This window comes from Phyllostomus hastatus, unplaced genomic scaffold, assembly GCF_019186645.2.
Source record: "Phyllostomus hastatus isolate PE091 unplaced genomic scaffold, TTU_PhHast_1.1 phas_contig_80, whole genome shotgun sequence".
Classification (NCBI taxonomy): domain Eukaryota; kingdom Metazoa; phylum Chordata; class Mammalia; order Chiroptera; family Phyllostomidae; genus Phyllostomus; species Phyllostomus hastatus.
This window is the reverse complement of record NW_025333960.1, coordinates 49,323,184-49,344,289: the sequence shown is the minus strand read 5'-3', so window position 1 is coordinate 49,344,289 and position 21,106 is coordinate 49,323,184. Positions and strand designations below refer to the sequence as shown.

Sequence of the window (21,106 nt, the reverse complement as noted above, 5' to 3'; positions counted from 1 at the left end):
TTCCCTTCCAAAACAAACAAACAAACGAGTCAGAAAGCGTCTGGTGACACCAAAGCATCCACCTGGTCACCCCCAGCCCAACCCCAGCTGTGGCGGCCGCCTGCAAGGCACGTCTGGCTGCCGAGACAAAAGCAGATGGGTGCGGTACTTGTAAATTTTGTATTTATTATAACAAAAATTACGACATGGTCATCTGTGCATTCTGCTGTAATAGAACTCTGGGTATGTAAATGGCCTAACTGAGCGCTACACAACCATGCTGACCGTGGCGGCGGCAGTAAGGAACACGAGGGGAAAGTGTCTGCAGAAGTCAGGGGGCGGGGTGGGGAGGGGGCGTGGGCAGGGGGGCTCCTGGGGGGGGGAGGGGGGCGTCAGTTGTTTAGACTGTGTCCTTACGCCCAAACTACGAAACATCAGAAGCAACACTATACAACACTGAGCTATTTACAATAGAAATTTCTCAATCAACTGTTCTCTCAGAGAAAATTAGTGAATCCCAGTGACGTAAGTCACCTGACAGAGTAAAGCAACTCCTAGGAGTTAGTCTCCATATTCTACAAATGTCTATCATTTTCAAGACAAAAAAAAAAAAGCCTTTCCCCCTAGAATTACAATATTATTAAATCATTTAGCAATGGCAACCTGCCCTGCCTTCCGAACAAAACAATAAAAAGCCATTTTAAAAAATATTACATTATCATTAACTGTTTCTCTGTAATATATTAAACCTTTTGTTCTTTGTCTTTACACATCTGATACGTTAGGAAAAGAAGTTAACAAATTTAAATCATATTGGTAAAGCATCACTAGAAGAAAAGTGGTAATTATTTTAAAAGCCCCCAGCAGGGAGAACCTACAGGCTGGCGGCGGCGACGCGCGGGCGGGGAGAGTCCGGGGGAAGGGCGCGGAGCAAACCCCTGGTGAACGCGCGCCCGGGAGACTCTCGCCACGCCGGGCCTTGCCAGGTTCGTTTATTTCGGGGGGCCGCCGGCGGTCATAGCGGCGTGTCACAGTAGTCCGGCAGCGGGTCGCCGGGGCTCGGCCGCGGCGGCTGCTGCTGCTGGTGGTGCTTCATGATCTCCTTGACCTCCTCCTCCAGCTCCGGGGGGATGATGAACTGGTCCTCGGGGTCCGGCTGGGCGGGGGCCGCGAAGTAGCCCCCGGGCTTCCGCAGAGGCGCGTCCGCGGCCACCTCTATCACGTTGTGGCTCCTTTCCTGGGGCGCCACCGAGCCGTTGGCCCGCCGGCGCCCGATGGTCCCCACCGCGGCGAAGTCCGCCTTCCTGGCCAGCCCCGGCTCGTCCTCGTTGGCGCTGATGACGATGCCCTCGTCGCTGGCCTCGGCCTGCACGGGCAGCGGGGGCTGCGGCTTGTCCCGGTCCTTGGCGCGGCCGCAGTGGATGTCCACCTCCACCTCCACCCGGCTGCCGTTGCTGAACACGCCCTCGATGGGCTCCTCGTCGTCGCTGTCCAGGCCGTTGTCGGAGAAGGCGCTGGAAAACGTGGCGCTGGACAGCTGGCGCTGGAAGGAGCTGGGCAGGCAGGCGGGGTGCAGCAGGCAGCGCGGCTCGCTGGGGAAGGCGGGGCCGCTCTCGCTGGGGGCCCCGGGCGGGGGCTCGTCGGAGGCCGTGGAGCCCACCTCGCTGCTCATCTCCGAGGTGGACAGCTCGCTGCTGACCTCTGAGGCCACGCCGCTGCTGGAGGACGGCCCGCCGAGCCCGTCCGCCGGCCGGTCCTTGACCACCATGCTGACCGACGGGGGGAAGAGGCCCGGGCTGGGCGGCGGCAGCGCCCCGCCCCCGCCCAGCTCGCAGCAGCAGAAGCTGTCCTCCGTGACGCTGAGCTGCACCACCACGGCGCTGAGGCTGTCGCGGCAGCCGTAGCTCTGCGCCAGCGTGCACAGCTTCTTAGCGGCGGCCAGGGCGTCGGGCACGTTGCGCACGGCCGCCACGGCCTCCTCCATGGACAGGCTGTCCCACAAGCCCTTGCTGCCCAGGATGAAGAACTCGTCCTGCGGGGTCAGGGGCACGGACTGCACGTGGGGGCGGGGCACCACGCTGGGGTGGAGGAAAGTGTAGCCCAGGATGCGCGTGGACTCAGTCACTCCGTTCACCTTGCCGTCCTGGAAGAACAGGGTTTCCAAGCAGAGGTTAGCACAGAACACAGGTGGCAGCTTCCCTTGGGCCTCCTGCCGGGGCCCCAGGGAGAAAGCTGGGCCACAGAGGGAAGGACTGGGCAGTCTGTGATGAGTGGCCAGTGTCCATCTGTCACGAGAAACCTGGGGCAGTGGCCTGGGCAGGTCAGGCACGGCAGGGAGGAGGGGGACCGTGTTCACACTAGCTCCTAAAGCAAACCACCATCTGGCCTGACAGAGCAACGTGGGTGACGGGCTTCTCCTGCAGCCCCCAGGGGAGCACGGGCCTGCGCAAGCCCATCCTAGGCAGACGCGCGAGGCAGGTCTGGTTCAGGATAATAACGCCCCAAACCTTACACTTCTCTCCGACAGCCCGTCCACCACACGGCCCAGAGGCAACCCTGTTTTGAACTTAGGAAGGTAAAACACAACTGGTGGAGAGACTCTCGGTGTGACTCCCTGGGTCAGAGTGCCCACGGTGGAGAGGCTAAGGGAGAAGGGCCAGTCCCCACCACTTCCGAGAACTCGCTTTGCTGGTGGTAAGCAGAGAAGACAAAGTCCCTTGGCTTTGGTCCAGTTGGGCCCATGCCATTTCAACCACGAGCCAAAGCTTCAGACCGCGGGCTGGTGAAAGACCTTGACCCTGAGGCTGGATGGGGGAGGGGTGGCCCTGTGTGCCCACTGGGCTGTCTGTTCAAGTCTGAGGGTCTCAGTCCATCACGTGCCTCTCCGTGCCCCCACTTTTAACAACGGTCCCAGGGAACCCCCATCATGACCAGTGCCACTCTCAGTGTGTGTCTAGGATGAGGTCACACAGATGGTCTCACGGTCTCCCTGACAGGCTAGTGCTTCTCCCAGACACTGGCCGTCTCCTTGCCAACTCTGCCTCCTGCCTCTCTCACTGGGGACTCCGCAAGGCATCTGCTTGGCATTCTAGGGCTGCCCTGTGCTGCTCCACAGACCAGCCTGCCCTGACACACGCACACGCAGGCAGAGTTCTTGGAAGGAAAATCACTGAAACGAGTCTTCAAGCAGTTTTCAGCGCTCTTGATTCTACTCATGTTATCTGTTGCCCCCTGAAGTGTGGGATTTGCCAGAAATTACCCTAGCTGTTGTCACCCCAGCAGAACCCACAGTCGTGTGTCTGCGTTGTGTGTGTCTGTGTGCACACGTGTGTGCTTTGGGGGCACGCCTCAGAGTAGAGAAGTAGCGAAACCAAAGGGGGCATACATTTTGCAGTGCAGACAGAAGTGGGGGGAGGAGAGGCAGAGGACACAGAACAGTTCTGCACTTACACACAGAAACCGTTAACCTCTGCGTCACGTCAAGTGTTTAATCCAACACATCCTGTCCCATCGCACCCGGCTCTGCTCCCCGGGACGGAGTCTACTGTCTGGATCCGCTCTGCTTCCCGACGGGCAGGCGGGGGCTGGCACCACCCCACAGACCCCCTCCCAGACTCACAGCGGACCCCACGTCTCTGTCTTCCTCACCTCCCTCTCAAAGCCTGTCTGGGCTCAACAGACTTCTTCTCTGCAAACTGCCAGCTGTCCCCGCTGTTCTCCTGAACGACATTCACAAGGTCCATGGGTTTTATGGACAGTGCAAGGCTGGACACCTCCTTGCGTCTGTGGGGGTCACTTCTGCGTCCCCTGTCATTGTTTAGCACCCAGCAGGTGGCAGTATTGTATGAGGAGCTGGCACCTGGAACGGGGCTGCTGGGGCCCACAGGGGGCTGCACTGTCAGGATGCAGAAGTCGGCCTTACTGGGCCTTTCTCACCCGGGCACCGCTGACACGCTGGGCCGGCGCCTCGCTGCTGTGGGGCGTCCTGTGCACCACAGGGCTAGTGCCTGCAGCACTCTCTGCCCCAGGTGTGACAACAAATGTCCTCCTGGGACAAAATGACCCCTGGCTGAAAAGCGTTCACTGCCTTATTCAAATGGACCAGGGGGTACGACCCCAAGGAGAACAGCTAGTCCATTTCCACTGACACAGAAGCCTTGTTAGACAGGGCAGATATATTACTATGCCCACTTCAGAGGTGAGGAAACTGAGGCTTCCAGGTTTAAAGGTCATAGCCCACTGGCGACAGAGCGAGGACAGGGATGCCAGCAGTGCGAGGATCTCAGGGGCGGAGCCCTCAACCAGCAGCCAAACCAGCACGGCCATGAGGACCAGATGGGTCAGCGCCACGGGGCGCTGGGCACAACCCGACACAGAGAGAGAGAGACCACCAACAAATGGTCAGTGCTCTGTGCATCACACGTCCTCACGCCTGTCGCACAAAGAATTTGTTGGTGACACCAGGGATTTGGAATTCCAATTTTAAACCAGCTTTAAAGAAATTCTTCGGAGGGAAATGGTCCCTGGCTGGCTTCTGCCACACGACCCTGGCCCTTTGTCCCCCCCCGCCCCCCGAGGAGAACAGCGCTCTCTCCCCCCGCCCCCTCACCTCGGTGATAATGGCCTTGTGCTGTTTAATTCTCTTCAGTTCTTCCTCGCAGCTCATGACGTACGATTTGGACAGAGGCAGCGGCTTCCCGTTGCGACAGAGAACCGTCTGGCACTTGCCCACGTTAGCAGAGGTCAAGGTGAAGGACCCTCCTGGGTCCACAGGGTCATGCCTGATGTGACAAAGGACAGCAGCACCTCCGAGTTTCTGCCCAGCAGTCCCAAGCTTCCTGGAATCCAAAGAGAGTGTGTGAAGGCCCCACACGGCCCGCCGCACATCCGTGTCGCTGACCGAACAGAAGACTGTCCACTGGGCAGGGCGGGGGTGGGGGAACAGAGCCCGGGGTTCGAGTGAGCCTCTTTACCACTGAAGGCCCCGCTCACGCACCCTCACAAAGGGGGGTCTGCTCCCCACCGGGGCAAAGCCCGTGGAGCTCACGTGCAATGAAAGGGCCCCTGACCCTCTGTGCCCAGCCCGCCGCTCCCAGGGCGGCCCACTCCAGAGGGCGAATGGGCGTGGAGAGCTCCCCCACCCCTCTCTGAACCCCCTGCCCCCCGGAGAGGGGCACCGACGGGACCGCTTCCACAGGAGCAGGTGTGAGACACCACACCCGCTGACACACGGACCTCAAGTCACCTGGCCACCCTCTCCCCTGCAACACGGAGGTCTGCGGGGGATAGTGCCGCTGGACTGGGCCCTCTGTATTCTTGCTCTAGACGGCGAGGACTTGCTGGACCAGTAACGCCAGCTCCAGAACATTCACAGACAGGACAACCTAGTATTCAAGCTCTGGAGCACCTTCATTCGTGAGCATCGTCGATCCACTGACCCATTACACAGAGCACCTGCAGGCCTGACCGTCGAGGGGGGCCCTACAGACGGCAGTGCCGCCGACCCCGAGTGCGCGGGGGCACGCGGTTAGGACAGGCGGACGCCTGTTTCCAAGGGCAGGCCCTCGGGTTCCGTCAGCTCCCGTCCCGTCCAAGTTCGGTGACGACACCAGCAACGGAGGCTGGGGCTGCCTGGCGCGTGCATCAGCCTGTTGCACCCAGCCCGTCCAAGCCCCCGAGAAAAGACCACCCCATGCCCACGTCCTGTTAACAAACGGGAAACCAGAGGCCTGTGAGTGACCCCGAACACGGGCCAGCAGTCTGGGTCTCAAACCCCCACTCCCGGGCACCCACGGCCGGGTCTGGCTCGGGGCACTGCCCACGCACCACCGCTTTCTGTCCTGCAGAGGCTCCGTGGGTGCCCTGAGCGAGGCCAGAAATGGGGTGCTGTCCTCTAGGAGACCATTCTGCGTGGTGTGGGCCCAGCTCCCACTCGGGGATGCACAGGGCCCACGCCCACGGATAGGTTTTCCCGTGGGGAATCAGGACTGCAGTGTACCTAGGCCCCTATGAGTCTTGCTTTTTGCTAAAACTCCCTCACCCTGAATTGAGGACATTTACTGCAAAGCAACTTCCTAAAAACCATGCTAAACCTCCCAAGGATGAGTGTAACTGGGTCAACCACTTCTGCCTTTTCATTTGCAAATATCCCTCTCCTGTGATGTGATTAGCAGCACCCTCTCCTTTGTTTTCTGTGTAAGGTAACCACCTCAAGTGAATCTGTGCATCGTAAATGAGGACCACCATGTAATGGGCGGAGAAACCCAATAAAGGCCTGGGATGGTGGAGGCCCAGGCTTTTTGCTCCCCTGGAGAGAAAAGCCATGCTGTCCCTTTTCCTCCGCCGGACTCCGTAGTCCGTGTGAATGTCTCATTTCATCCATAATGACACGGACACCATGGGCTGGTGTCTGCATCACTGTCCTGTGGCCAGTACGTGAATAATCAGAGTTCAAGGTTCTTATGTTATTAGTTCTTAGCCAGTGCTAGAGGGTCTGTAAGAAGCAGACTTCTTGGAGGTGTGTGAAGGGCGTGTGCAGGGTGGTGTGCACGTGTGTGGATGTTATCTCTTTGTCTTTTCGCAGGACAAGGTGTGGGTGGAAACACAGAGGCAGGCAGGTGTCCCTGGTGGCTGGCACATTCTCTGGGGTCTTACTGCCTCAGGTCCCATCCTGGCTGCACCCTCTACCGGCCCTTGGCACAGCGTGCCTCGTCTCTCTGCGGCCGAGTCTGCCGTCAGTAAACACGCCCAGTAACAGAGCCATACCCCCTGGGCATGGTTTATGGCATTAAGGTATCTGGAATAATGACCAGGACATCTGAAAGACTCGTTAAGCATTCGTTGAGAGCAGCGGGCCCACTGAGAAGCTGAGAGACAGCGCTGAGTCTGGCAGCAGAGCACCCCCCCACCCCCCGGCCTGCCTGTGCTGAGCTCTTCGCGAGGACCTAGCTCTTCAGGACGTGGGGGGACTTGAAAGGCTTCTCCAAGCCAGCAGTGCTTGGCTGAGACCCCTCTCCCCGCCTCACAGAGATGCCTCCTCCGGCAGATACCCCGGAAGAGGAAGAGGAGAGAGACAAGACAGCCACTGTTCCCGTGACCTTTAGGGCACCCTCCACCTCCTGGTCCCGCACAAGCAGGTGTCTGCAGAGCAGCATGACCAGGCAGGCCAGTCTCTACAGCCGGCAGAGCCAGGGAAGCGACACAGGGGGGCGGGGGCAGTCCTCTGAATGAGGGAACGCTCATCGCACTCAGCACTAAGAGGCACACACATTCCAAAATTCCTGGGGTGACCATTAGCGTCAGGCAGCGGCTTAGGACCCTGCTGGCAACGCTGACCTGAACATTTCATAAAGGGGAAAACAACAGCTGAAGAAGGACCGTCGCTGGTTTACGAAGGACTGCACCGTCTCCAGCCAGCGACAGCGTTTCGTAAGGGTGAGCCACCTGAGACAGGGCAGTCCAGTTCAAAGGAGCTTGCACACCGAGAAGCCTGGGAGCCGTTGGTGCACCACCTGGCGCGGGAGGGGACGTGTGTGGTGCCCAGCTGTGAAACCCGGGACTCCCGACGGGCCTGTGGCAGCCAGTTCTAAAGAAAGGGAATTCCTGCCGCGGACCCCCACAGAGCTGTCACAGCGTCAGCGTGTCTCCGACACAACACAGTCCCGCCCCGATGCTCGGGCACGGCGGATCCCCTGCACGTGTCTGTGATACCCGCAGCGGCCACCGCCGCCGGTGCACTGAGGTTCCCGGGCGCCTGGCTTTCCAGCGGGAGGGCCAGCACTCGCAGGGGGAGCGAGACCACACACACACACACACACACACACACACACACACACACGTGCGCAGCGGAGGCTCCGAGTCCCACCTCTGCATGACGATGAAGGTGTTGACCATGTACTCCTCCTCGTTCTTCGTTTTCTGCAGCTCCTCCGCCAGGATGTCGCTCATGGTGCACTGGAGGAGGTAGGGCACCTCCACGTTGCGGTCCCCGTCGAACACGCCGTACAGGGCCTCCCGGCTGTCGCAGAAGTCGTTCACCGACAGCGCCGCCACGCACAGCCTGCAAGGCAGCAAGCACACGCTGGGGCCGCGTCCACGCCTCCCGTCTCCGCGCCCAGCCCGCCGACTCCGTTTCCCTTCGGGTCTGTCCGCCCCTGGCTTGTCTCTTCCCTCGGGCCCCCCGCCAGAGTGAAATTAGGTCAACTGACCCCAGTTCATTTCTGTCAACTACTGTCTGTATGGGAAGAGGAATGACCGACACACATGCGTAAGTCACACATGTGGCCTCCCGGACCCTCTTCTTCTGACGACGCTATTTTAAACGGCGGCAGAAAGAGAATGAGAGACACAGGAAATAACACAGCCACAAGTCCGTGTGTTCATCCCCACAAAACGTTGTTCGGGAGAACTTCCACATCAGGCAAAAATGGAGTAGCCACTAAAGCATCGGGAAACACGAAAACATAGAGGAAAAGCACACAGAAACGTACGACAGGTCTCACGCTAAGTATTACCCGTTTGTCTGTAACTCAGGGGACCTTGACAACAACCCCATGAAGACAGGCAGTATTCTTAGTGCCATTTTACAGATGGGAAATTAAGCCAAAGAGGGGTTGAGTCACGGCCCGAGGTCATCCAGCAGCCAAGCACGGAGCCCCGGCGGGAAGCCAGGCGGTCGGACCCCACGTCAGCTCCGTCACATCCCTGCCTCCGGTCACCAAGGAGAGTCGGCCAGCCCAAGTTCCATGGCAATCAGTGGCCGAGTGCACTTTCATACTGTACTATCAGGTCATCTCGTAATGCCACTGTCCTTCTGTAGGCTCCCCTTGCTAGTCAAAGTGGGGGAGGGGAGTGTAAAAGAAGATGTGTTTTTTAAAAGTACAGGAGTGACTCTTCTCTTCCGCTGAAGCTTCCTGCTTGTTGCTTTAGTCTGAGGAAGAGCCTAACTCATCCAACCAAAGCTGCCAGCGTGGGTTCCCCCAAAGGATCGGCAATGACCGACAGGAAGGCAGCACAGCACCCCCGGGGCAGGGGGCAGGGGGGCAGGGGGGCAGGGGGGCAGGGGGGAGAACAGAGCACAGCCATCTCCCAAGACTTGGAGGCAGGGATGACCTCAGTTCTGGCCTCCCCTCGAGATGGCAAGCAGCAAGCTCCTTGTTTACAAAACACTGTCTACAAGTCAAAGAGAAAATCCTTGAGAAGCTTCTGCTGGCAAAGCCAAAGGTAAAAAAAAAACACAAAATAAAGTGAGGGCCCGGTGGCATGGGACTTCCGAGGTGCTGGTAACATTCTACGTTTTGATCGAGGTGGTGATCTGCAGGTGGGGTCCCTTTAGGACGACTCACAGAGCTGTGTGCTTATCATTTACACACTTCTCTGTACTTAACGCTATACTTCAGTCTAACAAAAATTTTCAGAAAGTAATTGTGGAAGGAGGAATTACGCAAAAAGATTAATTGGTCATTGCCTCATTCATATCTACATATATATATATAGATAACATTTTAATACCCAGAGATGTTTAAAAACCAATCTTGGGTTTTACATTGGTGTTCGCGAATTCAAAAGCAACTTTATATACAAGTGTCGGCAAGCAAGACACAAGGCCTTTTCATCTAAAAGGACAGACCTATAGGAGGGAACTTCGAGTGCCCCACAGAACGCATTCCTTCCCCTCTCCCCCAGCTACAAGGACGCACGGCGCAAAGTGCGCAGACACCACGTGACAGCCGGGGCCCAGGCTCCACCCAGGGCCAACAGGGCAGGGAGTGGGAGCAGGGACCGCCTCTCCTCTGGTCCACACGACGCCACTCCCTCGGAGAGAGAGAGGGGTCAGGGTGCCACCAGTCCAGAGCGCGAGCTGACTCTGTCTTGCGTCCCGAAGCAAGCAGGCAGCGTGGCGCCCACGCGTCCACCCCTCATTTTCCGTGAAGGGTACTCGGCTGGTCTGCGGCTCTCAAACCTGGATGCGCATCAGAATCACCTGGCGGGGCCTGCACACCGTTCTGATTCCGCGGCCCTCGCTCGGTGGGGACACCGTGGTGCGTCTGCCATCTGAGCGGGTCCCGTGTGCACCCCGGGTCGAGTGCCTGCGCCAGCTGTCACTGGATCGTCCTCCACTCTCTGTTCTCCCCTCCCCTCGGTATGCCGTGTCCTTGCGCCACCGCTAATTAGATTATGGCTATTAGAATGTATAGGGTTCTCTACTTCTCCAGTGCTAGTTATTAGCATCTCTTGACGAAAAGCAAGCAAGCCCGAAGAGCCTGATTACCGTTCTCGGGAAAACCAACATTTGCATCTCAGACGGGGAAGAGAAAGAAATTGCGAAGGACACATCCAGGCGGCAGGACGGGCAGCTGACGTGACAGAAAACAGCCATCCCACGCCTGCCAAGCGCGTTTCGACCGCAGAAACGGCTCCCTGGAAGCCCTGGCTGGTCAGCACGGAAGGGACCTCGAATATGGGCCATCGAGGGTGCTTCTTTAACATGATCCCGTTCTGCTGGGCAAGCAGGCTTCAGAGAAGGAGAAAGGGGCCTTTCAAAAGAGCAGGGATGCATTTCAATACTTATGCCTCCTGCAAACCCCGGGGCCTCGCACAGATATAATGTGTCAGTTACACTGTATCCTAGCAACCTCTCTCACAAAGGCAGAGTATGTGAAGCCAAGCAGGGCTGCGCTTCCTGTGCAAACGCACCTCCGTCACGAGGTGGCCTGACTCTGGGGGAACATGCTCAGTGAGTGGCGCACGAGGCAGCGGGGTGCCAGCACCGGGTTTCTGTGCGCCCCACTACAGAAGGGCAGCGGGCGGGAGGGCTCTCCCTCGAAGCTCTGCCCACTCACTTGTTTTTCACCCCCGAAGCTTCGGTGTAGCCATGGCTCCACACGGCAGGGGCTCCGGAGGCGTCTCCTGACGAAGGCTGGTCGATCTTGAAACAGCGGATATTACTAACAGGAGAGACAGAAGGGGCAGGAAGAGTTAAAACCAAACATGCACAAGTTGCTACCTTTATCTGAGAAGTAAAAAATACCTGCTCAGTACTCTGTACTTACCATTTCTTACTGGTTTAAGTGTCTGAAATATTTTTAAAAAATTTTTATTTATTGATTTTCCTTTTTAAAGAGAGAAAAGGGACCGAAGGGGGGGGACATCATCAATTTGTTGTTCCACGGATCTATGCATTTGTTGGTTGATTCTTGTATGTGCCCTGACTGGGGCTTGAACCTCTAAACTTGGTGTATTGAGATGATACTCTAACCACCTGAGCTGCCCAGCCAGGGCCTAAGGTGTCTGAAACATTTATCGGCAACAATAACTAGCTACTATATTCACAATGGAAAGGAAGGCGCAAACATCCGGAGCATGAAAATTTGTTTCTGTCGGCATTCCACGAGCATGAAAATTTGTTTCTGTCGGCATTCCACGTCAGTTACCAGAGACTTCCACACAGGTCGCACCGGGACAGCTGCTCTCCCCTGGGAGTGAACAGACCGGCTCTCAACCTCGGCGTGGGAAAAGGAAATTTAACTATCAAGTTGTGTGCATTCTTACAACACGAACACCCAGATTTGGAAAGATCAAAACCTGAGTCACAATTACATTGTGTCTGGATGGACGGGAGACCATTCTGCAACACTCCTCCTCAACAACAGGTCCTGCCCATATCCCTGCTTCAAGTATTTCCTAAGTGTTCCCGAGGACCTGCCATCCCCTGAAGCTTCCAACTCTCTCCTCACCAGCACAGTCATCTGTGCTAAGGCTGATACAACAGAATCACAAAGTAAACAAAGAGCATTTCAACAAATCACATGTTAGCTGCGTGAATTTAAACTGGAAGACAAGTTCCTATCTCACCTCTGCCCCCATGTGCTGTGACCGGCTCCAGAGGACCCACAACAGAAACACAAAAAGGGCCACCTCCCAAACGGGGTTCATTAAAAACCAGCCCTCCAGACCGCGTCCGGTGCCCCCCACAGGAAGTCACACAGATGTGAAGGAGAGTTTTTAAAAGGCTGGCTGCCACATGGCGAAACAAATCCTTCCTACTTGTAAATTGCCAGCGGCCCTCCCCCTTACTTCAATAGAAGAAAACGCATCTGTATAACCAATCTCTCAACTTAAACAACACCCAAACACTCGTCATATGACTGGGAGAGTTTTGATGCTCTGTTGGGATCCATTCACTCTAAGGTACAACAAATACCGAATGCCTCTCCTAAGAACCATTCAGCTCTAAGAAGCAAACTGGTATCAAACCGTATTTGCTTTAACTCCAGACACAGTTGGTGGCCCTTTCCTTGAAACGGAAAAGTTTCATTTCGTGAAAGCAGAGTTTCTGCTCTCAACTACCTGCCAACATTCACTTGTCCCTTTATCCCCAAAAGCTGGACAACATGAAAATCATAGACGATACCAACAGAAAATCCCCAAATTGAATTAGTGCCTTGGTTTACAGTCCGGAGATACACATACACCATCCCTCTTTTCAACGTTCCCAGCCCCGCCGGTGGGGAGGACGCTGGGAAGGACAGGCTGCCGTTTCAGCGCTGTGCACGGCCGGAGCCAGATGCTGCCCGTGTGTGATGGCTTCTCACAGCACACACCAGAGGCTCACTCTCGCTGAGACACTACCACCTTCGGCATTCCAGGGGAAAGCTGAAGGCTCCTTTCTGAAGACATTTCTACTGTTTGCAGACGGAACACTGAGCCTTCAAAGAAGCAATTCCATTTCCTAGCCCGATGAGGAGGGAATACAGAATCCTCCAACTCCCCCATGATCCTTTCCCGTGAAGGAGCAATGCCCCACTCTCGGCCTCGCTGAACACAGGGTGGCTGAGCAGCTGTCCCCAGCGACCTGCATGCTGACTCCTGCGCATCCTTCAGTGAGTCCCAGGCAGTCTGGGAGCCGGAGCTCCGTCCCCAGCAGGGTCGCCAGACCCACTCACCCCGGCTCAGGCGGCACAGGCAGGCCCAGCCTCCGAAAGTGCCAGCACTACGCTAGCTACGGAGACTCCCGTGCTGCCAAACGGCCACCGTCTTCTAGATGTGAAACAGAAGGTAACATTTTCACGGGAGCGTATTGTTATTTCATTGTCTGTTCCTTTTTTTAAGACCTGACAGCACACAGGGGCTTCACTACGGCAGCTCGGCCACTCTGGTAACAAGTGCTCACTGCAGAGAATCGACAAGCAGATAGAGGGTCTCCAACGCACATGCAGCATGGGTCGGGGGTCGGTCTGTCTGTCTGACGCACACGCAACATGGGTTGGGGTCTGTCTGATGCACACGCAACATGGGTCTGTCCAACGCACACACAACATGGGTCAGTCTGTCTGTCTGACGCACATGCAACATGGGTAGGGGTCTGTCTGTCTGTCCGTCTGTCTACGGCTCTGCGTCTTTTTTTCTGGTTAAATTATAGACACTTTCTATTGTTTTACATTGACCCTAAATAAAATTTGAAATATCTTGATTATACTGTACCCAAAATAAACACATTTCTGATTATTCTTTAGAGTAAGTTTTTGCCAGAGAAAACCTCGGTCTCAGAATGGGAATATTTCTGGAAGCCTGGTACACAGAGCCAACGGCCTTCAGAAAGGCTGTACGCACTCACAGTCCCCTGGGAGCACCAGCTGGAGGGAGAGAGTCATTGCCATTTAAATACTGAATAGTTCCTTGATGTACCAATAAAGTTGAACACGCTCTTTTCATGTTACCATCTGCATTTCTTTTCTTCAATGTTAATGTTCTCACTTATTTTGAGTATTTTTTTACTGACCTATAAGAACATTTTCTATTAAATATTAATGCTTTCATTTTCATATTTTTGCCAAAGTTTCTTCTTAGTTTGTCATTGCTTTTAGATTTACTCTTGGTAGCTTTTGGAGTACATTTAAGTCTTTTATGCATAAAAAGTATTTTTATATATAAATATACCTAACATAAATATCAAAGTACATCTACATATATTGATTTCTCTTCTTGTGTTCCCTCTGCCCCCTTTTGGCCTAAAAAGTCCTTTTCTAGCTTGTGAATATATTCATATGATTTCTTTTCAGGTTTATTTACATACTCATTTATCCTCACGAGAGGACATGGGGGAAGAGAAACATCAATGCTAGAACATCCAAGGGCTGCCTCTTGCACATGCCCCGACCCGGGACCAAACCTGCGACCCGGGCATGTGCTCTGACTGGGAACCACACCTGCGACCCCTCGGTCTCTGGGGTGACACTCCAGCCGATGGAACCACACTAGCCAAGGCCGATCTCTTCTTACTTTCAAATATTATTTCATTTTGGAGCGTTAACTCTTTAACTTTGCTGGAATTCATTTTGGTGCGAGAGAAGAATTCAACTTTTGTATTTCTCCGAAAGGCTAGCTGCACTCATTAACAGATTCTGATGCAATCGTTCTTAACAAAATTCCACGTGGTATTTGTGAAACTACTCAAAAGTTACCTGGATACATATGGAATGTGTGTTGAGAATACGGGGACTCTCTGCTCTGAGAAGCACCTCCTGGAGTATGCCTCACCCTCCTCGGCCTGGAGATGAGGAAACGGAGGCCTGGACAGACTGGGGCCCCTGGGCCAAGGCTGCACAGCCCGGGCCCGGAATGGCGGGGACAACCTCGTCCCCTCGGCTTCCCAAGGACACTCTACCCAGCCAGCGTCTTGAATCACACATCAGAGTCAACATTCTCATTAAGTACTTAAAAGGTCAGCAAAGCGGCATGAACTGGGCCAACTGCATCCAGAATCACCTTGAATGATTTTCAAATTTCGGTCTGCACCAGAGGTTAGGATCGCTCTAGTGGACCAGACGCAGTATTCGTACTGCTCTCCTTTGCGGCATTCCACCCTCCCTTCTCAGCTTTTCCCAAGGTCGCAGAGGACAACTCTCGGCTGCACACATGCCCGCAGGTGTGAGCACGTGAGGCACCCATCATGGTCATCAGCATCCAAGGCTGTTACTGGGACACACAGCCAGAAAGTCTGAACATTCCAACAGGCTTCAAGAAAATTAAGGCCACCCCAAATCCTATGACACTGAGAATAACACTATTTTAACATGTTTTAAAATGTCCTTTCAGGCATCTTTCTAGGCGTGCATGAGCACACACATGCAGCCATACCACCCAGGGCACAGAAACTTACTGTGCAAAAAGTGGAATGATACTCTACAACTTTCTTCAGTAACGTTTTTTTCACGTGACAACATCATACTGGGGAGACCGTGAGTAGTAATATCACTACTGTAAGTCATCGTTTCTAATGGCTGTACAACATTCCACTGTGGGGCACAGTTCTATTTTTAGACACCCAGCGTTCCGTGATCACATCGCTATGGAGACGCCTGCTCTGATGAGGTTCCCTTCAGCGTGTTACAGAGAGCGTGAAACCTGGAATTCTCCACCAGCATCGAGAAAGAGACAGGACCAAGGAACTCTTTCCCAGAACACGAAGAGAACTTCACAGGACCTACCCCTCCCACACTCCCAGCTTTGTTTCAGTAACTGGGGTTTTACTCCCAAACTGCTCCTTCCCCCACGTCCTTCACCTCTCTCCGAGCCCCGCGGGGACCTCTGCACCGCACGCCGCCCGTGATACCAGTGACCGCCGAGGTACACGTCGGCGTCCTGGTCACTCCCTCCCTCCCTCCCACGGCCTTTACCTCCTGTGTCCCCCTTTGAAATCATCAGCAGTCGCGTAGCCTTTTGTTTGGGTGTTTCCTATAAAAATGTCCAGAAGGACGCGCGAGGGTCCCACTGTCGGAATTTCTCTGGGCCCTGCGTTTTGGTGAAGGACGGACTTGCCAAGCCCTCCCAACGCGTGCAGGCGCCGCTGGTAACTCAGGGACGCTTCAGGCTGGCAGACGCGCTCGCCCGGCGGCAGCCCCGCTGCCGGCCGGCAGACCGGCACTTACTTCAGCAGCTCCAGGGTCCTGTGGTCCAGGGCCAGCCGGGGGTTCCCCGTCAGGTCCAGCTCCTGCAGTTTGGGGGGCAGGTTTTCTGGCAAAGCGACCTCGCTGAGCTCGTTGCAGCTCAGGTCCACGCACTGTGGGATGAGAGGAGACAAGGACAGAGAAGGTCAGGCGGCGCTCCGTCCCCCACACGGCAAAGCAGAGCCCGGCTGACCATCCGCGACAGGGTCCCGCCCCGCGGCAGGGCGGCTGCCGCCCGCCAAGAGATGTGGGACGCGGATGTTGCTCAATGTGGTTTAAATTTTCGCTCTCTTTGAATAATGCCAAGGAGAAAAAAAAAATATTCCATGCTCTTTATTCTCCCCGTCTTTATCCTTCCAACTTTTCTCTCTACATTTCAGAAGTATTAACGGAAAGATCCTAAGGACGGTTTTCCTTGGTGCTGACAGATCGGCACACCTGGTGTGGTCACGAGGGTCAGGGTCACAGCATCGAAAATGAACTTGTTACGACAACAAACAAAAACACGCAAAACGAGGAAAAGGCAGGGCACCACTACTCACAATGAGATACTTCGAAACTAAGGAATTGGTGAAAGACAGACCAGCAGATGGACCGCAGATGGGCCGTCCACTGGATGTGAGAGAAAAGGGCTTGAGTGGAACACGGGCCCCGACCTCCAGGCACTGCACCCCCGGATCCTCCCTCCAGCAACTCCCGCCTCCTCTCACTTAGAGACAAGCACAGAAAGAGTCAGCAGGTTGACCAGAGCACAAGGCAAAACAAACAAACAAACAAACAAACAAGCAAACGAGCAAACCAGAACCAGGGGCACGGAAGGAGGAACAGACCGACAGTGACCAGAGGGGAGGTGGGGAGAGGAAGGGTCTAGTCAAGGACCACGTATGCACGGCCCCCCCCGGACGTGGACACCGGGGTGGGGGCTGACTGTGGGAGGGACAGGGGCTGGCAGGGCAGGGGCAAGCAAGGTGGTGGGGGGGGGTGGGGGTGGGCAGGTGGACTGGGACAACTATAATACAACAACAATAAAAAAATTTTTTTTTAAAGAACACGAATTTCCTGTGATCTGTGCGTGGGAATACCTCCTTCCTCACGAGACCCGCACCAGGTGCCAGGGAGGAAAGCCCTACTAGCAGCGGGTGTTAATGCCTCTGCTGTGGGAGCAGGGGCCGGGGCAGAAGGCTCACTGCGCACCCGTGAGAACCAGAGCGGCTGGCGGTGGTCCTGGACGGGAGAGTGGAGCCTGCAGTTCAGCAGGACGGGGTGGGAAGCGCTCAGTTATCTGGCTTGAGCTGGCACCTTCTTCCTCTAATTTTAAAAAATGCCCCAAAGAGCCTATTAAAAATGTTTGGATAGTTTGAAAGCCGATTGTATCCAAGAATTTCAGAATCTTTAAAGTGGCCCAAATCGTCTTTATCTGGAAAATTTCTTAGAGAAGTTAAATGTATGATGGATTGGGGAGAGGTGGAGACTGGGTAAAATGAGAGCCTCTGTTTTTGGAGAAATGCATTATTAACTGACTTCAAACAATATAATGTTCCACAAACATTGCTTCATGCTCTCGTTTCCAAATAGTAGCCATGATATAAGTTTATACTGCAATTTTAAATAATTACTCTTTATTACAAGAGCATGATAACCCTATTACGAAAAGTTGGAAAACAGAAAAGCTTAGAAAACTCACCCTTAAATTTAGCACCCCACCACGACTAGTGCAAACATTCTATTTTTTTTCTTGGAGGCTTATTATTAATATTAAAAAAACTTTAAAAATCATATATGTGGGTACAGTTTCATTGCATTTCACTCATCCCATGTCTTCACTCCCATTGCCTTCGGTAGCCTTAATAATTTGAGTTTAAGGACAACAATTCACTTAACCCAAACATTCCTAATAGGAAGTGGTCACCTCATTTTTATTTTGTTTTTCTAATAACAAAAAAGGGGTGCACAAATAGTCAACTCGACTTGAATGAAAAATTGGTAATACTGGCTAATAACAGTTTGTTCTGCTGGTAGAGCCAGTACACATCACAGATAAGATGACAAATGGTCTACATAAAATCTCTGGGGCAATCCTGAAGCCTGAGCTAAAGCACTGGCGGGCACGGATAACCTAAAACACGAGAGGCTGACAGAAATAAATTCAGAGGCCACAGCCTGCCTTATGGGAAAAGATGAAGGACATTTTAGAACGTTACCGAATTTGATAAAACTGGTTAGCAGTATTTTATAATGTGAACCGAAGATTTATTAAATGTGCAGGGTTCTGCCGATGTCAACGGCTCCTTCCTGAAATGACCGGACCACAGACCGAGGGGCACGGGCTACTTACTCACACAGGCAGCACCGGCGAAGGCGGAGCAGGGCCTCCCAGGGCTGGGGCTCATGCCCCGACCCCTGCCCAGGCCCGTCTGGTCACCAGTCTGGACCTCATTGCCGCCAGCTCCCCTCCCACTACTCCACCCCCTGCCCCTGCCCTATCTGGTTCCCTTGGAGGACTGTGAGCGCTTCCTAGCTTTGTGCATCCATTCCCCCTTCCCTCTGACCCACTCGTCACTGTGCCGTTGTCACGGTGATCCTCTGATGTGGTCTATTCCATCCGATCCCACTCCTCCTGCCCTTCAACCCGCCACCAAACGCCTCAGGATGTCAGATGAGGCTCATGTCAACCAGGTGAATATATAAAAACTGCTGACGTAAGAAATTATGCGTGCTATTTCAAGTATCTTCAAAAGTCGGTACATCAGGGTTGTATCAGAAGGTGCCGGAAAAGTGGGGAACAGCTAAGCAAGACAGCTTTGGTTCCTTACTGGGAGACTAGACTATGCTGCAGAGTCTGTAGACCACTGAGGTATTCTTTCATTAAGCACAAAACTGATGAACAGCAGGATGCTAAGGGGAAAATGAAAAACTACATTTCACGTCTATAAAAAATTTGTACTTTTGCACCAACACACACACACGAATAAAGAGTGGTGAGGTGACTTCCCTCCCCGTGCTCCCCCGCCTGTCAGACGGGAAGGTCTGCTCCATGGGTTCAGTTACACTGGAGCAAACTAATGCTGCGGTGTCCACGCAGGGGATCCCTACGCGTCAGGCGCTCTGGTGGATGCTACTCAGTGAGGGGCGGGTGTGCCCTCACGACGTCAAGTTTTTCCAGCTGCTGTCGCACGTGATCCTGCCTCTGAGCTGGACGCCAGGGTGTGAGACCACTGGACAGACAGGAAGAGCTTGGTGGCTACGAGGCTGGCCTCAGGTCACACCGCGGGTAGTGGGCAGGGCCCGGGACATAGTTCTCCCTGCCCCAGTTTGGTGGTTTTCGTTCTGGGGGTTTTCACCCTCCACGCACCCAACAATGTAGCGCAGCGGCTAGAAAGGACGGAGCAAGGACAACTGGGAGTCTCCGCGCTGAAGAAGCCCAGCCACGGTGCAAGCGCCTCGGTGACTGAGTGCGAGACGTCCCCTTGGCAGACCCGAAGGCTGAGGGGCACCTGGTCCGACCACACACCTTGATCTCCGGGAGCTGCATCACCTCGGGAAAGACCTCGATGCAGTTGGAGTGGGCGACCACGGTGTGCATGCGCCGGCAGTTGGTGATGGTCGTGGGGATGGCCTTCAGCTTGTTCCCGCTGACGTCGACTTCTTCCAGTTCCTCCAGTTTGGCCATTTTACTAAAAAAGAGGAAGCCCACGGGGCAGGGAGCCCAGAGAGAATGGTGAGGCAGATTAAAAGAAAATGCTACGTAATAAAAGTGAAAGGGGAATTGACTATGACTTTAAAGATTCCTTAAAGATTCACTTGTAATGGTCCTTCTAGCAAACGTGACTTGGTTTTTCACTATTGCTTTTGAGTATCAAAGTATTTTGACTTCTCCTTTCCTACTACAAAACAAAAACTTGAACTCCTCAAGTCAGCAACAAGAAGAATGACATTTTATCCTTGTCCACTGAGAACTGTGCGTGTGAATTAAGTTAGCCTGGCCACAATCCCCTTGCTGTACAGCTCAATCTAAAAGCCAATGAAAATCCTGCTCAAACAGGTCAAAAGTCAGCATTCATCCGATATCAGTGCTTGGAAAGAGCTTAGCTGGAGAGTACGGTTTCCTCTGTATTGGCCCTGAAACCTCAGGGGACAGGGAGAGGAGAGGGTTATAGCTCGTATGAAGGTGCATTCTTCCTTAAAGCCGCACTCCCCAATTCCTCGGCCGTCAGTGACGACAGCTGCCGGGCTGTGGGGGAGGCTGTGGGGGAGCGGATGGGGAAGGTCGTCTGAGTCATCCCTCTCCACCAGCTGGCAGTGCCCGAAGTTAAGCTGTGCCCCGAAGAGATTCCTCTCAGCTCCTCCCAGACTCCCACGAAGAAGGAATCCCTCTGACCTGATCTTGGTGACTGACGTCACCTAACACTGTCGTTACACAACGCTTTTTCTTGTCTACTCTTAATCTATGTTTAATCTTAATAATATGAATCGATAATTACAGCAACCAAATACAGGGAAACTGCCGAGTTAGGGTGTCTTGTGTTTTTTTGCACATCTGGAGGAAAACACCCTCCACCTCTACAGCCTGTGGCACACGCGCCACCTGACACGGAGCGGCGGCTCCCTGTCCCCACCACTGGGGGTGCCGGGCGCCCAGTGCACGTCACTCACACGTGTAACCTGGATCGTTTAGGCCACAGCTGTTGGTGTCTCCCCTGCTTACTGTGGTTTTATGTGCCACAATTAACCTTTACACACTTTGGCAAGAAACTCATTACTTTTCTGTTACCTCTCACATATAAAAGTTATATTATTTGCTTACCCTAAAGATAAATATATGCCCAAGATACAACAACTAAGTTTTTGTCTTATGAAATCAGATCTTTCAATTGCATAAATATCCAACATGGTATTAGCATATGCCACAAGCAACGTTACATACGAAGACTGAAGCAATCCTTTTATAGCAGCCTGAATTTGTAAGGCTATTCTTTGAATGTGTTATCAGACTATTCTGAAAAGAAATGCGGAGAAATCAGTGGGTAATGGGGCATGAGAAATGACCGAAAGCACAGAAATCAGGCCCAAGGAACAAGTCACAGAAAGTGATGTCCCTCCACGTGGGAGGACGGCCCTGACCGTCAGAGCACGTTCCACTGGTTGAGCGACCCGAGGCCAGGCCTCCCATGGGGCAGGAG

General features: G+C 54.0%; 1 protein-coding gene across 1 annotated transcript in view; it reads right to left on the bottom strand.

Moving 5' to 3' along the window:
* Positions 1–354: 354 nt before the first annotated feature.
* PHLPP1 (PH domain and leucine rich repeat protein phosphatase 1) overlaps positions 355–21,106 on the bottom strand; it is a 173,416-nt gene continuing 152,664 nt past the window's right edge. Inside the window, exons 12-17 of the mRNA XM_045850144.1 lie at positions 19,438–19,600; positions 15,909–16,039; positions 10,821–10,925; positions 7,844–8,038; positions 4,589–4,817; positions 355–2,122 (exon numbers count right to left, since the gene is read on the bottom strand). Coding sequence (XP_045706100.1) covers positions 995–2,122; positions 4,589–4,817; positions 7,844–8,038; positions 10,821–10,925; positions 15,909–16,039; positions 19,438–19,600 — 1,951 coding nt within the window. The 3' untranslated portion in view covers positions 355–994. The remainder of the gene's footprint in view (positions 2,123–4,588; positions 4,818–7,843; positions 8,039–10,820; positions 10,926–15,908; positions 16,040–19,437; positions 19,601–21,106) is intronic.